Source organism: Pipistrellus hanaki (genome assembly GCF_964339955.1).
Source record: "Pipistrellus hanaki genome assembly, chromosome: 17".
NCBI classification, from domain to species: domain Eukaryota; kingdom Metazoa; phylum Chordata; class Mammalia; order Chiroptera; family Vespertilionidae; genus Pipistrellus; species Pipistrellus hanaki.
Window position 1 is genome coordinate 34,166,460 of NC_140519.1, and position 20,669 is coordinate 34,187,128.

General features: G+C 39.1%; 1 protein-coding gene and 1 long non-coding RNA gene across 4 annotated transcripts in view; one reads left to right on the forward strand and one right to left on the reverse strand.

Moving 5' to 3' along the window:
* On the reverse strand, nucleotides 1-17,067 carry EBAG9 (estrogen receptor binding site associated antigen 9). 3 transcript variants are annotated; one of them, XM_084864470.1, is made up of 7 exons: nucleotides 16,802-17,067; nucleotides 11,076-11,173; nucleotides 10,766-10,844; nucleotides 9,870-10,028; nucleotides 7,377-7,484; nucleotides 4,498-4,589; nucleotides 1-530 (listed from the first exon to the last, which is right to left on the reverse strand). In XM_084864470.1, exons 2-7 carry the CDS (start codon nucleotides 11,156-11,158, stop codon nucleotides 410-412), a joined length of 642 nt encoding a protein of 213 aa, XP_084720596.1. In that variant the 5' UTR covers nucleotides 11,159-11,173; nucleotides 16,802-17,067; the 3' UTR covers nucleotides 1-409. The 3 variants fall into 3 exon arrangements, with proteins under 3 accessions (XP_084720596.1, XP_084720598.1, XP_084720597.1); XM_084864472.1 differs by lacking the exon at nucleotides 16,802-17,067 and adding an exon at nucleotides 15,247-15,496; XM_084864471.1 differs by lacking the exon at nucleotides 16,802-17,067 and adding an exon at nucleotides 11,591-11,732.
* Nucleotides 15,637-20,669, forward strand: part of LOC311611921 — a 27,802-nt gene continuing 22,769 nt past the window's right edge. Inside the window, exon 1 of the long non-coding RNA XR_014793179.1 lies at nucleotides 15,637-16,300. This is a non-coding gene — a long non-coding RNA (uncharacterized lncRNA). The remainder of the gene's footprint in view (nucleotides 16,301-20,669) is intronic.

Consider the following 20,669-nt stretch of genomic DNA (forward strand, 5'->3'; position numbering starts at 1 on the left):
TGAATATTTAAAATTATTTATTTTATCATTATGCACAATGAACATTATAGACGACAAAGTTCTTTCCACCACAAAATTATTTACACCCATTTATTCAGCTAGAAACACCAACTTGAAGAGGTACTGGCATATTCCATTTGTAATAATTTGCTTATAGCAAACAACTGTCTTATAATGGAACATGTTGAAGAAAATATTGTTTCATAAGTCTTTTTGTTCTTTTGAGTCTCAATCGCTTACAAGTTCAAGGTACTTTGACAGAATCCTAGTGTCCTGAATGGCCTGATGAATGCATTAAATCAAACAGTGTGTTTGTATTCGGGAAATACTCTTAGATCCATATAAATGTTGGTTGGGTTGTGGATTTTGTATTTCTTCCACTGGCACTATAACATATGAAGAACAATTGTTATGAAAGTTTCACACCAATTTTGTTTTGCTCCTTTTTCATTAGCCGCTGTGCCTCCTTTTCCATTTTCTTTCTTTGCTGTTCTGCTGCCCTCTTTTCTCTCTCTGCCATCTTCTGCTGCCTGAAAAGAAACATATTCCCATTTTCACTTTTAGAAAATACCACGCAGGTAAAATGGCAAATACATTCCAGAAAGAAATAGCAGTGTCTTTTTAGTAGCATCAAATGTAGGTAAAAAGTCTTCATTCTTTTCACTGCTTGTTTTATATACCATTCAGAAAAGGCTGATTCTGACGATTCAATCTCCCATTACTGTAATATTTAAAAAACAGTGAAGGATGTCAAGAACACAGATATGGCTGAAACAGGTTTGGCTCAGTGGATAGAGTGTCAGCCTGGAGACTAAAGGGTCCCAGGTTCGATTCTGGTCAAGGGCACATACCTTGGTTGTGGGCACACACCCAGTAAGGGGTGTGCAGGAGGCAGCTGATCAATGTTTCTCTCTCATCGATATTTCTAACTCTCTATCTCTCTCCCTTCCTCTCTGTAAAAAAATCAATAATAATAATTTTAAAAAAGCACAAAGAGAAAGATCTCATCCTGGATTTTCAGGCAAAACGATGTAGTTAAAAAACAAAACAAAACAACAAAAAAAAAAACAATTAAGGATTGACATTTGACCAGATCTACTAATAAAGGGGCCACATGCAGGATGTTAACTAATTGTACATCATGAGAGTGGGAGTGGGTGATGCAATAGGCCAAAGGAGAGAAACAGAAGTTGGTCCTAAATCTAAAGGTTTAGGGTATGAGAAAATAAGAAACATGCAGGGTTGAGGAAGAAAGCTGTGGCACAGTTGGGCATGGCATAGGCCATACTAGATTATATAAAGAAAAATCTAGTGTGGACTACTAGATTACCTATATACATAGTAGCAAGCTGACTACAGTGAGTGAAATGTATATACAAATCTCAATTATACTTACAACTGGGAGTAAGCAGTTAAAATGACCAAAATTCAAGAAAGCAGAGACTTGTCTTAGGCAACATTTTGACCATCACCGCCAATTAACCAGCTTTAAAATAATAGTTCTTAAAATTTTAGTTTTCACTAGTTCTTCCCACTTTCAAGCAAAACTGATATTTGCACTAAAAGAGTCAAAATGCCCATGGTAAGGGAGACAGGGAAAGAATCATAAAAGGCTGTCTATGTTACAAACAAATAGGATATTCAAGCCTTGATCTGGTCAGTAGCTAAAATATAAACATAAACAATTAATGTTTCTGGCACAAGAAGAAACTTAGAGATTACTGCAGACAAAATATATTTTCTGTTGATACACATCGTATCAAAGTCTTTTTCCTTAATGAAATTGATCATAGTAGTGGTAAGAGTTTAGGCAACTTTGTGGCACAAAACATGTCTTCTTACTAAGATGTGGTATCACGTGAAACACTAACTTTGGTTTTTTGGTCTTGTTTCATTCAGGGTACAAGAGGATAACATGGGAAAGAGAAGGTTTTGTTTAGCGAATGCTTATATTTGTGAACTCATGTGCTCTACAGTGCTGTCATTAGGATTGCTGGGTTCAAAATAAACAGACCTTTCCCCCTTTCTTTATCCTTGTGGTTAGTAAAATCCCCAATATGTTCTAAAATACTCAGAATTCAATATCTATGATTTATCCAAAAAAGAGAGTAAAAAGACAAATGGTCTATCTTTTTGGATAGTCCACATATATATAAATGATGGCGTGTGAAATTTTAAAAATATTTCCTTTATACTAAATAACTATCAAATAGGAACGAAATATTTAAAACTCATAATTTTACTAGCTTTTAAAATGGACCCCTTAGTATGTGTGTGTGTGTGTGTGTGTGTGTGTGTGTGTGTGTGTGGAGGGGAAGGGGAACCCTGAAAACAAGAACAAGACCAAAAGAGAAAGTCAGTCATGACTTCTAGTTACTTAACTGCACCCTCTGCTGGTTGTTCAAGGTAATAGTAATTTATTGATAAAGACAAGCAAGGAAAATACAAAAATGAAATTAGTTTTTTTGTTAAAATAGATAAAGGGCAATTCATTTTCTATCCCTATTAAAAAAGCAATCTTTTAAAATAAAATAGCTGTATTTTACTATATCATCTTTCAAGATGCAAATATAATTTAGATACATTTAAATAGCTGGGTTTTCATCAGTGATTATAGTCAGAAACTCTCTTAAGCAAATTTTATTTTTACTCTTTCAGCTAACCCAGATAGCAAGAATTAAGTTTATTACTCGTAAGAACAAAGAAATAAGAATATACCAACCAACAAAAATAAACCTGAAACCCTCCAGTATATTTTCTTTTCAGTAGAATGGACTGTACCTGACTTACATTATTGACCTCATTGGGCTTTGAATACATCAATTCAGATACACTACAAATGTAGAATGCTATATAAGTTACTTTAATTCATATTTGAGGGGCTAAGCTCTATAATAGACCATGGGGAAATAAAAAGAAAAGTATAATTTCTGACCTGGAGGATTACATAGTGAAAAACCAAGTTTCAAACTAGCATTGTCACTTTCACTTCAACAGAAATGACATAGTGATGACTCACATTCTATAGTAGGACATTTCAAGAGATATGTACGTTTTACAGGGAATGAAGTATAAAGTATGTAGTGCAATATAGTGTATATATCTAAAAGATCTTATCTGCCATTAATAAAATTATTTATTTGCTTCTATAATACTATACATTAGTGGTTTATGAGGTTTTAACCACATAAAATAGCATGCATGGTCTGAAATTAAAAAAATCCCATACTATCTAATAAAAGAGTAAATGCAAATTGACTGTACCTCTGCTACACCCACAAGCCATGCCCACCAGCCAATCAGGAGCAAGCATGCAAATTAACCCAACCAAGATTGCTCCTGCCGCAGAACAAGCAGAAGGCTTGGGTTTCCCTGGCAATGGGGGAAGCCAAGCTTCCTGCACGCGGTGGCTGGCCCTGGCCTCTACTCAAGGCTACAAAGTTTCAATTATAGAAGATAAATAAATCCCCCCCAAAATGGCTGTAGCCATGGAGCAAGCAGGAGGCTTGGGTTTCCCCAGCGATGGAGGAAGCCAAGCTTCCTGGTTGGCCCAAACCTCTGCTCAAGACTACAAAGTTTCAATTATAGAAGATAAACAAATCCCAAATACCAGGGCCTCCACTTGGATCACCAAGGGGAGTGGCTAGCCTGCAAACTACCACAGGCCCCTCACCCAGGCCGGCCCATGCCCCAACTGAACCCCAACCCTGATCCGGGACACCCTTCAGGGCAAACCAGCTGGCCCCCACCCATGCACCAGGCCTCTATCCTCCTATCTAATAAAAGAGTAATATGCAAATTGACTGTCATTCCAACATATAAGATAGCTGTCACAAAATGGCCAACAGGCGAGGGCAGTTGGGAGGGACCAGGCCTGTAAAGGGAAGGCAGTTGGGGGCGATCAAGCCTGCAGGGGAGGGCAGTTAGGGGTGACCAGGTCAGCAGAGGAGGGAAGTTGGGAGCAACCAGTGTGCAGGGAAAGGCAGTTGGGAGGGACCCAGGCCTGCAGGGGAGAGCAGTTTGGGGGACCAGACCTGCAGAAGAGGGCAGTTAGGAGTGACCAGGCCTGCAGGGAAGGGCAATTAGGGGCAAACAGGTTGGCAGGGGAGCAGTTAGGCATCAATCAGGCTGGCAGGGAGAGGTTAGGGGGTGATCAGGCTGGCAGGCAGAAGCAGTTAGGGGCAGTCAGGAAGGCAGGCAGGCGAGTAGTTGGGAGCCAGCAGTCCGGGATTGTGAGAGGGATGTCGGATTGCCCATTTAACAGGCAATTGGACGACTTCCCTTGAGAGGTCCCAGAATGGAGAGGTGCAGGCTGGGCTGAGGGACATTCCCACCCCGTTACGAATTTCATGCACCAGGCCTCTAGTATTATAAGAGGTTCAAATGAGAATGAAGAAAAATGTACCATTTGGCAGAATAAGCTTTCTTGACATCAAGTGTAACATGAACAAATCTAGTCGTCCTACTCGTGTTGCAATGTAAACATTACTCAAATACCTCAGAACTTCTTCTGCTTGCCAGGCTGCATCTTCCCCTTCTTCCCAGGCATTGGTATTTTCCTGCCAGGTATCCAAGTCACCTAATTCAGGCTACAATAAAAAAAAAAAAACTATAATAGTAAAGAGCCATTCTTACTCCCCTCAGCAGTCAACAAGAGCATCTTTTAAAATATAATCCAGACCTTATCATTCCCCTGTATCTGCTCCAGGTCCATTCCATGTCACCATGTCCTAACAAGGCCTAAATGATTTGGCTCTGGTTTGCCTACAACTGAGGGGTTCCTGACTTTCAGCATTCACCAGTTCAGGGCAAGTCCAGCTTTTTTCCTCCATTGTTTTAAATACTCCTTTAACCCAACTTTTCTTTTTTGCCCACTATAGTTTGGAATTGACAAGAATAAACCAATTCTGTTTCTCTTTCCAGTAAGAGGAAGGGGTCAGGGTCAAGGTGGCGGAAAGAAAAGACTGAATTAGAGATGCTTGACTGGACAACTCTGTGCTGGAGAGGAAGTAAAAAGCCAAGTTTCAAACTAGCACAGTCATCCTCATTTCAGCAGAAGAACTGTATAGATTTCTCAGTGACACTTACTCTGGGGGTCCCAGGCAAAATGAGGAATCGGGCAAAATCTACACTTTACTGGAGTGTTTCCATTTTGTCCTTCTTTTCCTGTCCTACTTACCAATAGGCTGGCCACTATTTCCCACTGTTTCCCAGCCCAGATTCTAAAAGTTCACTTTTTCTTCCACAGACAAATGAAAATGCTCATTGTGGAATGTTTCTAGTAAGGTATCGAAGTGATTATGTGCATAAAATAACAAGAACCAATCTGTAAACAAATTTATTATGTTCTCTCTTTCAGCACTTACACCTAAAAATGAAAAGATGTTAAATGTTCTCCTTCTATCCATAAATGTACTATCCTATTAACATTGTTTTTTAATTATTTCTAATTATCTATTTAATATAAATTTCTAAAAAGTAGAACTGTTAAATCAAAGAAAAGATTTTTAAAGCCAGTGAAGCAAAATACAATGACGCTCTTGAAAAGTTGTACCAATTTATCCTCCCAACAGCAGTAGGTAAAAGCTTGCTTCCTTGTACCTTTGTCAAAACTGGCAATTATTTTTTCTATCTTTGCTTTAACATCTAAATATGGTGTTTTATTATTTTATTCTGAATTTGAGAACTAGTAAGATCTATTTTTCTTCATGTTGTTAGGTTACATCTATTTTATTTATAAATTTATCCATTTTTCCAATGAGGAAAAATTTATCCATTTTGAATTTTACTGCATATAACATTTAGATACAAAAAATTTATTCATTTATAACATTTAGATATAACAAATTTATCCATTTTGACTTTTACTATATACAACATTTAGATATAAAAACGTAAAACTACTAAGACTACAAAAAGGAGTGATATCTGATCCTTTAGTAGAGAAAGCCTTCTAAGTAAAAAAGAAAAAAATGTAAAAGATAAGACAGATTTACTATATAAAACTTAAATATACCAAAAATATCCAACCCAAAATATAAAGCTGAAATACTATAAAAGATGACAGAAAAAGTTAATATCCTTAGTATAAAAAAGAGCTACCATGACAATACAAATGGTAAGCCTCCCTCCCCACCCCCCAAAAAAATTAGAATGTGCAATTTAAAAAAAGAAGCTTATTTGTGGAATGGGTGATAAAACATTTTTGTTGTTGCTGAAGCTGGTTTGGCTCAGTGGTAGAGCGTCGGTCTGCGGACTGAAAGGTCCCGGGTTCGATTCCGGTCAAGGGCATGCACCTTGGTTGCGGGCACATCCCCAGTAGGGGGTGTGCAAGAGGCAGCTGATCGATGTTAGTCTCTCATCGACGTTTCTAGCTCTCTATCTCTCTCCCTTCCTCTCTGTAAAAAATCAATTAAATATATTAAAATATCCAAACAATTTTGTTCTAGTGAATGAAGTGCAGGAGTCTTCTACCATTCTCCCCTTATTTTGTCTGCTTGGGAGGAAAAGCATTGGAGACAACCTCTACCTACCCTTTTTACCCCTTCCCAACTCTTTTAGCAGTTATATATTTACAACTTTATAATGAGCTATAATTATGTTATAATATCATATGATTACTGTTAGGTGGCATACACTGAGGAGTGTATGCCAATTCACTGAAGAGTTTTGAACAACTTTACCAATATGGAGCATACATATATGAATAATATTTATAATTTAGAAATAGAAAATAAAAAATTGCACATTCTGGTGTTATGCGCTTTTAGAGAAATGTCTATGGTGCTATTGTGCTATCACATGATCATGTACCTGCATAGGAGTTATCTAAATCTGTAATAAATCTTGTACCTTCCCCATGAGAATGCATTCTTCTGAGGCAAGGACCGCCTGTTTTGCTTACTTTCCATGACATTACTAGCACCTACTAGTAGCATAACATCTGGCATTAGTAAAAATAGTGTTTGATCACTGAATAAAAAATTTATATAAACATAGGACTCCTGGACAGAGACCTCAGAAGCATCTGTGTACTTTAAACAAATATGACAGATGAACAGACAGACAGATGTAGTGGTTTAAAACTATGTCTGCAAATTTTTTGATACTCCCTTTCAAGAGGTGGCACTTAGTTCTTCTCCCCTTGCATGTGGGCTGGATTTAGTAACTACTGGTAGCTCCTAATGAATAAAATAATGTGGAGGTGACAGTGTGTCTCTGATAGAGCTAAGTCATAAACAGACATTGTGGCTTCCCCCCTACATGCTCTCTTGTTCTCAGGGATCACTGTGTTCAATTCATTTTGATTGTTTTTCTTCTTCTTTAAAGAAAACAGAATCAAACAATCCTTGCTTAGATACCATTTACATACTTACTGATTGATGAATAAATGGCATGTCTTGCGTAGCTGCTAATCTACTAGAGAAGCCTGTGCTACCATCTGGGACGCCAAAATTTAATGGTTCTCTCTTCTTAATAATGATCTGAAAGATTAATTGAAATAGAATTATAGGAATATTTTATACAACACTACATAAAAACGGACAAAATAATTAACTAACCAAGCATTTTATAATTATTTTAAATATGTTCTACCTTTTTTTAAAATTTACAATATAGAGAAATTTAATCTATATAAGTACCAAAATTCTTAATTGTCATGCAAATCAGTTGCATAGTGAGAAATACTGTATTTCTCTTAAAAAGTAATAATACATTTTTCTCTTTCTCCTTCCTCTTCCCTTGCTTTCTTTCTTAGACCTTAGATCCCCAAAATGTTATTAGGCACTTAAAAAGCTATATCCTATTAAAATATAACCAACTCTCTATGCATGTAGATATCTATAAATACATTAACTTTTTCAAGCCAGTAATATGGCTTTTGTAACTTAAAAGCATTTTCATTCTAATTAACTTACTAAGATACTATTGTAATATACTGAATTACTATTAAGAGCAGCAATATACTTCCAAAATACTAAAAAACTCACTTAAACTCCTTGAAAAATACACAACTTAATGCTTTTAAGCACTGAGCCATTTAGATAACTCAACAAAAAACAATTATGATTACAGCATGTAAATGTTATCCCTGAGCCAAAACCGGTTTGGCTCAGTGGATAGAGCGTCAGCCTGCGGACTGAAAGGTCCCGGGTTCGATTATGGACAAGGGCGTGTACCTTGGTTGCAGGCACATCCCCAGTAGGGGGTGTGCAAGAGGCAGCTGATCGATGATTCTCTCTCATCAATGTTCCTAACTCTCTATCCCTCTCTCTTCCGCTCTGTAAAAAAATTCAATAAAATATATTTAAAAATAAATAAATAAACTTGCAAACTTATTTAAATATATTTAAAAAAATGTTATCAGCCTTGAAAATATAAACATATAGCTGAAACTAGATGAAAGGTAGAAGAGGGTGAAAAACTCTAACAGAGAAATGTGGAACAAATAAGTTCCTCATTTATAAAGCGTATTTATAAAAAATATTTTCTATGCTTGACTGAACAAGAAATGAAAGTTTAGATGATGTGTGTATTTTATAAATAACAAAGTAACTGGTGAGGTATACTGGAATAATAACATTATAAAATTTGAAAGAGGGTGAAGAAGGGTAAGAGTAGTATGAAATAAACCCTCATTTACCAGAGTATAAAATCTATGGACAATGTTTGTGAATGGTAAATCAAGGCACAGCAATTTAAGCAAGATAGATAGTAGACAGATAGAGAAATATAAATATAATGAAAACCACTAGGAGCCTAAACAGGAAATTATGTATGAGTGGCTGCTTCTGAAAAGTAGAACTGCCTATGAAAAGTGATGGGGTAGAAGTTCTTTGCTTTTCAATATAAGCTCTTTTGTAATATATGATTTAAATTTTTTTTTAAGTATAGGTACTACTTGATTAAAAAAAAGAAAAATACTCAGCCTTTGTTCTTTTTTTAATAATTCTGTATATCTTTAAGTGATCATCCATATTCAACTCAAAAGGGATTGAAATATGGATGACTAACACAAAACTATAATTACTCTAAGTTTTCAGAGACTTATAATGTTTTGCCTCAGTTTTATAATGGTTACAAACAACAGAAAGCACTTAGCTTATAGACATCACTAAATTGTGTACACTTTTAAGGTAAGAACTGTACCCTGTTCCCCCGAAAATAAGACAGTGTCTGATATTAATTTTTGTTCCCAAAGATGCGCTAGGTCTTATTTTCAGGGGATGTCTTATTTTTCCATGAAGAATACGGTACACATTTATTGTTAAATGTAAATAAAGGAAATTTATTACCTGTATACGGTACGGTAGTATGGTAGTTGTCAACACAAACCAGACAAACTGAATCCTACAGTATCAAGAATTTACTCATTTATTCAATGACAATCATGTCATCATCATCTTCTGGAACATCATCATAACAATCCAATTCTTGAATTTCCTGGTGAATTTCTTGTGACTCCATTTCTTTCAGAATCAGTGGACCAAATCTCTCATGTTTAGCCTAGGGGCGGGGCCTTATTCTTGGGGGGTGCCTTATATTTCACTCAGAAGAAAACGTGTAAGTAGGTCTTATTTTCAGAGGATGTCTTATTTTCGGGGAAACACGATATTTTATTTAGCTTAGTCTCCACAAATTCTAATATACAGCAGAATTTATCTAAATATAATTTTTAAAGGTGTACAATTAAATCTGTGTCTAGGTCACTTGAATATATAACATTTCACCTTTAACATGACAGACCACAAATTAATAATCAGAAATAGGTTTTATAACAGTACTAGTTATACTGTTGAATTTTAACTATGGGAATATGAAAAGCAGTTTCACAGTTTAATTGCTAAAAACACAAATCTTTAACTTACTTTCTGAGTTTTCCGTATAGTTGGTGTCATGTCCTTGAAATAGTCAGGTTCCAGTTGTTCCAAAGCATCTTGTTGTGCTGCCACATTCCCATTCCCTCCTTCAATCTTTATACTTGTGGGAGCATCATCATCCCAGGAAGTCCACTCTTCAATGTCTGTCTAAATTTAATTGATCAATACTGTCAGCCATATCGGGAGAACCTAACTGACATTTCATTCATTGTGTATTAGAAAAACGGGCTTGCTAAAACATTAGGTTTCAAACTTTTTTGACCAAGAGGAAAATATAAATTTTATTTCACATACCAAAACTACATCAAAAGTTAAAAAAAAAAAAACTTTTACTTTGAGTTAGACATCTTATATCCATTAAAACAAAACAAAAGCAAATACTTTGAAAACTGAACTGCAGTCCACAAAAGGAGGATTGGACTTACAACCTGAGCCTAATCAGGTTGATTGCCTGATTACATAAAGAATATCAACATTCGTGATAGTATTTAAATAAGGTAAGAGTCTCAAACATATTCAAAATATCAATGAAATAACCCAAAATTATTCAGCACACAAAAATCAACAAATCTCAACTCACATGGAAAAAGTCAATCAACAGACACCAATCCCAAGGTGATATAAATGTTGACTAAGACTTTAACTATTATAAAAGTGGTCCAACAAGCAACCACAAACTAGCAACACTCTTGAAACCAATAAGAAAAATAGAAAATCTCAGCCAAACAATAGGAAATAAAATAAAGAACCAAGTAAAAACTTTAGAATCAAAATATGTAACAACAACAAAAATCCGAATTAATTTCATGATATGCTAACTGGTCTGAAATCGCGTTTGAAAATATGGTTCCAAAACATTGATTCAACCTTTGAAAAAAAATTACCTGTTTTGGAACTGATGAATAATCAACTGTAGTTGGCAAAGTTATTTGGTCTCCACTTAATTTCCGTCCTCTGCCAGTTCTAAAAAAAAAAGGAAGAAAAAATTTATTTCAATAACTATCTAAACAAGCATAGGTAAAAGCAGTATGGACAGTAACTTAAGGCTTATAAAAGATCTTTGCCAATTTTAGAATTAGGTACCTTAATAATTAAGAGTTGTTCATTAAGATAAAAATAAAAAGCATGCATCAGATGAAGGGATCTAACTAGGAAGAAGAAAAACAGGCCAATTTGAACATAAAATTTATTTACCTGCATATTAATCTCTTCAGGAATGAGAATAATGTTGCTAAGCAGGTACAAACTTTAAATAACCGAAACTGTGTGATAGCCATGATGGGACTCAAAACCTGTGGAAAATGCACAAAAATAAATGCATTAAGTTGATTTTACAATCTATATTCCTGTTCTGAAGTCAAGCTTAAAAGTCCTATTGTAAGCTGTGAAAAACTGGCATATTTTTTTAAACTTTTCTTTATAAACCACAAATATAGCACAGTAAATTTAAAATTAAAATGTCAATCATGGGAGGTCCAGGATGGTGGCGGTGGAGGACAGTGAACTCACTTCACCCCTTCCCAAATATACACATATAGACAACAATGTCTCCTGTACAACCTAGGGCTGAATAATCAGCCGCTGAACAAGAGGAAGATACCAAATAGAGAAGGCTCGGAACCCTTCAGGAGCTACAGAGAGCATCATTGTTTAAGCTTCCCTCCACATTCATAAGGTGGAAGGAGCTCCATTGCTGGGATTTGGATTACCTGCAAGATCACCACAGCTGTTCCCAGCTACACTGCCCTGAGCCTTTTGCTTCCTGAACAATGGGATCAAGCAGGAAAAACAGGGTGTCCCTGAAACACTGAAGAAAACTAGCAAACCACAAGGGAAGAGAGCAAAAGATGAATAGAAAACTATCAAAACCAAAAAACAAATAACAAAATGGCAATAATATTTATCAATAATCACTTTAAATGTAAATGGGTTAAATGCTCCAATAAAGACATCGAGTGGCTGCTCACAAGAGACTAACTTCAAACTGAAAGACATACAGAATGAAAGTGAAGAAATGGAAGAAGATATTCCATCGGAAAATAAAAGATGAGGTAGCAATACTCAAATTAGACAAAATAGACTTTAAAACAAAAGAAAATGTAAAAAAAGACAAGGAGATATTACATAATTATAAAGCGGCCAATCCAAGAAAAGACTATTGGGTCGGCAGCTAAGTAATTGCGGATTTTTAAAAGAAAATCAAAGACAATTTTTTCATGGAACTAAATAACTTTATTCTGTAATGTATTGCCCATTTTGATCAATGACCTTTTGCCATCTTTCAGGCAGCATCATAATCCCACGTTCAAAAATCTTCTGGTTTTTATTAGCAAAAAACTGAATCAGGTACGATTTGACATCATCATCATTATTGAAATTTTTACCATTCAAGGAGTTTTGTAAAGATCGAAACAAAAAGTAATCAGATGGTGCAAGGTCAGGACTATATGGTGGATGTGGCAAAACATCCCAACCAAGCTCCATTAATTTTTGCCGAGTGACCAAAGTTGTGTGTGGCCTTGCATTGTCATGATGGAATACAACACCTTTTCGATTTGTCAATTCGGGCCGCTTTTCTTCAACTGCATTGTTTAATTTCGTTAGTTGTTCAATGTAGACATCAGAATTGATCGTTCGGTTGGGTGGTAAGAGTTCAAAGTAGACAATTCCTTTGTAATCCCACCAAACTGATAACAAAACCTTCTTTTGATGAATATCAGCTTTTGATGTTGTTTGAGTTGGTTCACCTGGCCTGCTCCACGATCTTTTCCGCTTAATACTGTTGTAAACAACCCATTTTTCATCGCCAGTTATCAGTCGTTTTAAAAATGGATCATTTTCATTACGTTTCTTTAGCAAATCGCAGCTGCTAATGCATTGCGTTAACTGTGATTCTTTCAGTTCGTGAGGAACCCATGTATCGAGTTTTTAAACATAACCAAGTTGTTTTAAGTGATTTTAAATGCATGTATGTGATACATGAAGCTTCTCTGCAATCTCACGTGTTGTACTGTGACAGTCCGAATTGATTATTGCTTTGATTAGGGTGTCATCAACTTCAACTGGACGACCAGAGCGTTTTTCATCTTTGAGTGAAAAATCACCAGAACGAAATTTGGCAAACCAATTTTGACACTGTCGTTCTTTTAAGGCTTTGTCACCATAAACAGCACATAACTTTTTATGAGCTTGCGATGCGTTTTTCCCTTTGAGGAAATAAAAAAGCAAAATATGACGAAAATGTTCCTTTTGATTTTCCATTTTTTAACGAACGCCAAACGAAAACTACAAAACAGATCAAAAAACTTTTTTTTACTGATTAACAGCTGAATGGCCAACTATCAAATAACAAAATGTGTTTTACATTTGTACTACATCTGCAAACCTAAAAATTCAACTGAAGCCATATATGTGAAACCCGCAATTACTTAGTTGCCGACCCAATATAACAATCATAAAGACCTATGCACCCAACATAGAAGCACTGAAATATATGCAATTACTAATGGTCATAAGGGAGACATCGACAGTAATATAATAGGGAATTTTAATACTTTACTCACATTAACTGTTCATCCATACAGAAAATTAGACCAAATTGTCTCAATAGACATATGCAGAACAAATCATCAAAAATTGCATAACACACTTTTTTTTATAATGTACATGGAATATTTTCCAGAATAGATCATATATTAGAACACAAAAATAGATAATATATTAGACCACAGTGTACATGAACATTTTCCAGAATAGATTACATATTAGACCACAAAGCAAGACTTAATTTGAGAAAACTGATATGTCAAGCATCTCTTCTGACCACATGGCATGAAACTATTGAAAGGATGTGAATATTTTATCAATAATAGATCCACTTTTTCTGATGAAACAACTGGAAATTTTATTTCCAGTTATCACTGACGTCATTCAATTTGAAAAATTCTTATTGAATGACACACAACATTAGTGGCAAGGTGATGACCCTGTCCAAGACTATGACTAACACAAGTATGTCTGCTTTCATCACTTCTAGTCAACATGGTAGTGGAAGTTCTGGCCAGTGCAATCAATCAAGAAAAGGAAAGGAAGAAGTAAAATGTAGAAAATTCAATGGAATCTACAATCAAGTGTATTTTTTATGTATTTTTTAATTGTTTCAATTAAAACTTTGAAACAATTATAAGCACAATATGAAATACTAGCAATTAAGAATTTTGTCATTCTGCAAAACATTTGCTTTTGTGATTAATGAGAGAGGAACTAATATTCACTGACCAGGTACTATGTGCCAAGCACTATCTAATATTATCTCACTTAACTCATAAAATCATCTTAGGAGATAGATATTATTGCTCTCATTTCATAGAACTGCACAGAAGAATAAGCATATTTCCATGTTCCTATACCCAATGACTTTGATTCAAACCTAGGTCTATTTTTAACTCAAAAGCCAAGAATACCTCACCCTCAATAAACATTCTTAGAAATTTGGTGATATTATAATTTCCAAGATAAATTTCCCAACCAGTTGCACTTAAATGGGGAAATGCAATCAAGTTAACTATCAAGCAACACTTGATTTTATCAATTACACTGATTTGATTTGCAGACAGGAATATTCTTTGGGACTCATATTTACTTAATGTTCCAATTCAATTCAGTGTAGATATATAATCAACTCAATTCAATTCACTGAAGCTATATTTAGCACCTACTATGTAAGAGATTCTACCAAGAATGACAGGGAATACTACTGACTCAGTACTGAGAAACTGCTCACTGCTCAGCTGTCACAGCTTGTGACAATGCAGGGGAAGGAGGCAGAGCCCCCATCAGTCTTGCTTAGTTTAGCATTTTAGGTCTTAATCAATGCCAAGCACATAGTAGGGGATTCGGGTATTTGTTGAATGGGGAGAAATTAACATTCCTTGAGCACTCAACATGTTCTAGACCAGAGATTTTCAATCTTTTATCTCACAGCACACATAAACTAATAAAATTCTGCAGCACACCATTTTTTTTTTTTTTTTTTTTTTTGCCAATGTGACAAAAAAAAAAAGTAGGTATAATTTTGATTCGCTCACACCAGACAGCTATTGTTGTGTTGGCTGTTGTCATTTTTAATTTTGACAACCTGAGGGAAATGAGGCCAGCGCCCCTGACTTAATAGTCTGGTATTGCATGTTTTAAAAATCCTTACAGGAGACCAGTGTGGGTTCTATCACCTCGCTGGAATCTTAAGAACAGATGGAAGTGAAGCTCAGATGCACTGGCCCAGGATTTAGAGGGACTGAACCCAAAGCCCAGCTCTTCCCACACCACACCCCACTCGGGGAACCTTGAATGTTGCTGGTTTGCTCACCGCCGCAGTTTGCTTTGTGAAATGGTCTTCAGATCACCAACTCGACAAGCGTGTGCCAGGCTAACTTCCACGTTAGTTGCCTCAAAGCATTTTCTAGAACTCAGATAAGCTAATATCATCTAAACTTAAACTTAGGACGTCATTAAAAATTACTAATACAAAAACTTGAGATAAAGCAGAATACGTTTCAGAACCGTGAAACAGCCAAACCCTCGGGGCTTTTGTAGAAATGACATCTCTAGGAAATCAAAAGACCTGACAGAAACCTCAGCTACAAGGGGAAAAAAAGATTCACCTACAATTTTATAAAAAGAATTTTGCATCAGACATGGAAAGATTAAAATCATCTTTCCTCCCTGTAATCCAATGTAAACTTACTGGGGACACGGTATTACGATTTATTAAACAAGTCAAGCAGCCATCTAGGCTGATACACGCTGGAGTCAACAATTCACCAAGGGCTGCATGTCTACAACTGCCATACACAGCGAATGTTTTCAATACCAACATCTGAGGGGGGGGGGGAAACAAAACAAAACAAAACATATGATTGGATACAGCACAGAATATCCCCAATTTAAGTTTGCAGCTCTCTGAAGTAGGTGAGGGATTAGCGTAAGGCTCCAAAGATTAACACAAACAAACAAACAAACAAAAAACTGCTTGAAATGCACTTAAATTGCAAAAACCACAAGGTTGGCAGCGGCAAAGGGAAAGGGGAGCTGCACACAGCAGGCGAGAAGCGGGTCCGAGGCCAACGCGGAACCGGATCCCGCGGCGCCCGAAGGCCAGGCCGGGGGATACGTGGCACCCCGGAGGCGCTGCGAAAGGCGGGCTACAGTCTCCAGAAGGACTCGGAAGGAAGGAGTTTCACAACTAGCACGCTTCATCACGCCCGATCACCCGCCTGAAATAACCACCTGACTTAAACACACACACAACATCATGCCCACTGCCCGGATGGGAGAAAGGAACGGCGTTCCCAGGTTGCACCATCCGACGCCACGCGCGCGGCGCACGGGGAGACGCTCCCAATGGCTCCAAGTTGGTGCAGGTGGGCTGGGAAAATTTGAATTTTGGGGATTTTTTTGGGGGGAAAAAAATCTGCCTGGGAAAGGAGCAAGGTCTGCAAATTCCCCTGCGGGGGGAGGGGAGGCAGGGAATGGGGGTCCCGGAGTCCCCCCGGGAGGGCGCCCCGCGAGCCCATCGCCCGGCGTGAGCGCGGCGTGGCCAGGGCTGCACGCCCGGGGCCCACTCCGACCGCCCATCCCGCACCCCGCGGGCCGCCCTGACCCGGAAACAGTACCCCAGCCTGGCCGTTGGAGTGGGGGAAGGTGGTGGGGGAGGAGGAGGAGGAAGGGGGGGGGACACCTGCGGGAGGGGCGGAGAGGGAGGCGGGAGGAGGCGGAGTGCGGAGCGGAGAGGAGGGGGGCTGACCCGAGAAGGGCAAGCCAGAGGGCACCCCGAGGCCAGGGTTCCGCGGGGACGGGGATGGGGATGGGGAAAAAGGGGAAGGGGAGCCCCTCGCGGGCGCGCGCGAGCCGCACACACTCACCTGCCCCTCCCCCTCCCGCCCGCGCGCCCGGCGGAGGCGGCTCGGAGCTGCCGCGGGCCGCGCGCGCGCGCGCACGCGCACACACACGCTCGCCAAGTGCGCGTGCGCGCGCGCTGCCGGTCGCCTCTTCGGGCCCGCGCCCCGCCGGCTCAGTGCCGGCCCCGCTCATTCAGAGCCCGGCGCGCGCTCCGCCGCGAGCGCCGCCGCCGCCGCGCAGCTGCCATGGCCGCCGCCTCCTCCTCCTCCCCCTCCTCCTCCTCCTCCTCGGGAAACCCTCCCCCAGCTCCTCCCTCCACGCCCTCCTGGAAGGGGACTCTGGGTTTTCTCCGGGCCCGCACTTCCGCCTCCCGCCCCACGTCCCGTCTGGCCCAATAAGCGAGAGGCTGCGGGCCTGATAGCCAATGAGCGCTGGGGGCGGAGCTAGAGGCTGGGGGGCGGGGCGGAGATTGGCTCTAGTGGGTGGGCGTGTTGGCTGTTGCCGGCCGTGCGGGCGGCACCGTAAGCGGATCTCCCGGGTTCGATGCGCGTGGTCCTGCCTTCCATGGCTTGCCTGCGCTCCAGCCATGCCCCTCACTGTCCCACCCTCCGCCCCGGGGGGCCCGGGGAAGCAGTGTGTAGGCAGCAAAAATCGGAGGGAGACCCCACCTGTGGCCCTATGATCTGAGTGTGGGTGGAGCTCAGTTATTCTGCCACCGAGGGGTGCAAAATGCTCTTTCATTTCGGATTTAATTTTTGGTTGAATTTCCTGTACCTGGAGGTTAACAAAGTGGCACTTCCTCCGCATGCATCCTGGTCTAGCCATTTGTTCCTAAACGAGGGTGTTCTTTCGTTCTGTGGTTCTCTCTTTGAAATCTGATGTGTGTGTGTGTGTGTGTGTGTGTGTGTGTGTGTGTGTGTGTGTGTTTAATCCTGTTGCGATGGAAAGGCTCGGGTCTTTGCTATTGTGGGGCAAGGAGCCCTCGGGAAACTCACTGCTCCACTGATGGCAAAGCGACAGGTGAGCGAGGATAGACGTTGATATCATCAAAGGCTGAAAGCAGTCCATGCAGATGGTTCCCCATCCAGCGTTTTCCCTGTTCTGCCCCCGCTCCCCCCCCCCCCCTTCCCCTTTGGACAACAGCTGCCTGTCTTGGGTCACCCTGACCTGCACCCGCCTTACCGGCTTAACTTTTCTGCAACCACCATCCCAACCCCATTCCAAGCTGTACCACATTTCCATTAATACTTGTTTATTCCCAAAAGGAGAAGAAAGGGGATTTTACGACTCCTGGTCTGAAATGATTCTGTGTAACTTTGGATGTTATTTCATCTAGAAACTTCAGTTTCCATAGCAGTAAGATGGCCATAACAGCCTGGCTAGTGTGGCTCAGTAGGTTGCGCATGGGCCCCCGTGCACCCAGGGGCCGCCAGTGTTCATTCCTGGTCAGGGCACATGCCCGGGGTTGAGGGGTAGGTCCCATCCGGTGCTTACTGGAGGCAACGGATCTATGTTCCTCTCTCGTATTGATGTTTCTCTCTTTCCCTACCCCATTCCTCTCTCTGAAAATCAATAAAAGCATATTTAGAATGGCCATATTAGTTCCTACTTCGTGGAATGGCTAATGCTTGCAAAGTTGTAAGGGCAGAGCCTGGTACACAGCATTCACAGGTAACAGCTGTTACTACCTCTATTACTGCTACACTATATCATTCCCAGTTATTACCCTTCCCCGACTCCCCTAAACCCTCAGCAGTCCCTTAAACACCTGTACTAACCTTAATATTTTCAAATAATAACTCAGAACTCCAAAATGATTGTGAACCCCAGACCTCCAATAATCCCAAATACCCTATATCCTGACATAAACATGTTTTCAACATGTTTTTCCTTAGAAATGTATATCTTTGCTGCAAATTGTTTATTAAACTATGATATTGTCTTCTTTTTATAGTTCTTATTTTCTTTATTAAATGTGCCATTTTCAAGTGACACAAATAAAGTATATACTTTTCCAGAAAGTTAGTGAAAACTTGTTTCCCAACATAATAAACCAAAGTTTGCTAAAGATTGTACAATTGAAATTTACTTTTAAAATTCTTATAAGAGACTTTTAAAATCATCTTTAAAGTAGTAACCCCCTAATTGGAGATTGATTACAGGTGCCAATAATTTGGGATCTTGCTTGGGAAATACCTCTTAGGAGTGTGAAATTTGAAGTCCTACACTCTGACCAAGGCTTGGTGGGGTGAGCGAGGGTGGGGACTACCAAATATCAAGTGAGGGGCCAATAAGGGGTGGAAGCTGATGGAATAAAGATTTACTGCTGATTGCCCCTACTTCATGGGGTATAGTTAATTCTACCTGCTCTGTGTCAAGAAGTCTTATGATTGGCCTCTACCCAATCCCCAATGGCAGGCTTTGATTTATTTGGTCTTGATTGATTCATCGTATCAGTTTCCAAGCCACCGCTTACTCTCCCAGTTCAAAGCCTGTTTAGGCTTCCTTGTTCTGCGTTCTCCAGCTGGGTCTCAGTACCGCCCTGTCCACTGACCTCGTCTCTTCCCAGGAGGCGGGGCAGACCTTGCAAACACAACCCACTGCTTCTGCCTCTCCCCAACCCCGGTTCCCTGGCTTTTCACTAAAGAGATAGCTTTCCCCTAACACACAGCTTTAGACCTGCTGTTCTAACTTGGACATTAGAGGCTTTTTATTAATGAGCAGCTGTTCACAGTTGAATACAGATCATAAAGTCACATTCGTTTCATGATCAGGCAAAACAAAGCCTTGTAGCTCATCCAGTAACAGTTTTGAACAGATACGTTTGAAAACAAAGTATTATCTAACGGTAATTTTAATGGCTTGTTTTATTGATCTTTTTAGTCTAGAGAATTTTGCTTTCTTTCAACATAATGCATTTTAATATTCTGGAAAATTATAATTTATTTTTAATATTATCGCCATTCAGTAAGGTCAGTTGCTTCATAGGAAAATAAAGTCTGAAAAACATTTTTATTTCTTTTCTACTAAAAGGAAAATTAACTTCTATGAAGCATTCAAATAAATATTTCTCATCATAATATTACTACCTCATATGTTCAATTATTAGTAATTTTTATTGCTAAATACAGGAACACCCAAGATAAGAACAATTAAGAATTAACCAATTCCCTTCAGAAGAGGCCTGAATAGGCATGAAGGAAACTAATGGATGTCTTTTACTAGAAATGAGTTCAAGTAACAAGAGGGGGTAAACCATTCACATCTATGTTCCAGGAGTGAAGTTCAATGTCATTACTTAGCTAATGTCCACATTGTTGTTAGAGCTCTAATATAGTTCAGCTGTATTATGAGTTAAGTGGACAATCGGACCAGGTCTGGTCATCTGAGGCCATTTATTATTTCTAAGGATAAATATGTTGAGATGCATACAATCAATATAAAACAATAGTTTATAAAATGATCTATATTGTGTGTGAGCTGGAAACTTTAAAATAAAACAAGGCAGCCAAAACCGGTTTGGCTCAGTGGATAGAGTGTCAGCCTGCGGACTGAAGGGTCCCAGGTTCGATTCCAGTCAGGGGCATGTACCTTGGTTGCAGGCATATCTCCAATGGGGGGTGTGTGGGAGGCAGCTGATTGATGCTTCTCTCTCATCAATGTTTTTGGCTCTCTATCCCTCTCCCTTTCTCTCTGTAAAAAAATCAATAAAATATATTTTTAAAAACACACAAACAAAAATCATAGAAAAATAATAATAATTAAAAAAAAAAACAAAACAAAAACACAAGGCAAAACAACAATGGAAGCCTGATCCATTCAACTACAATATGGTAGACATTGTGGCTTTTGCCTTAAGGCTTAAACCTGAGTCTGTTTTCTTATCTGCAA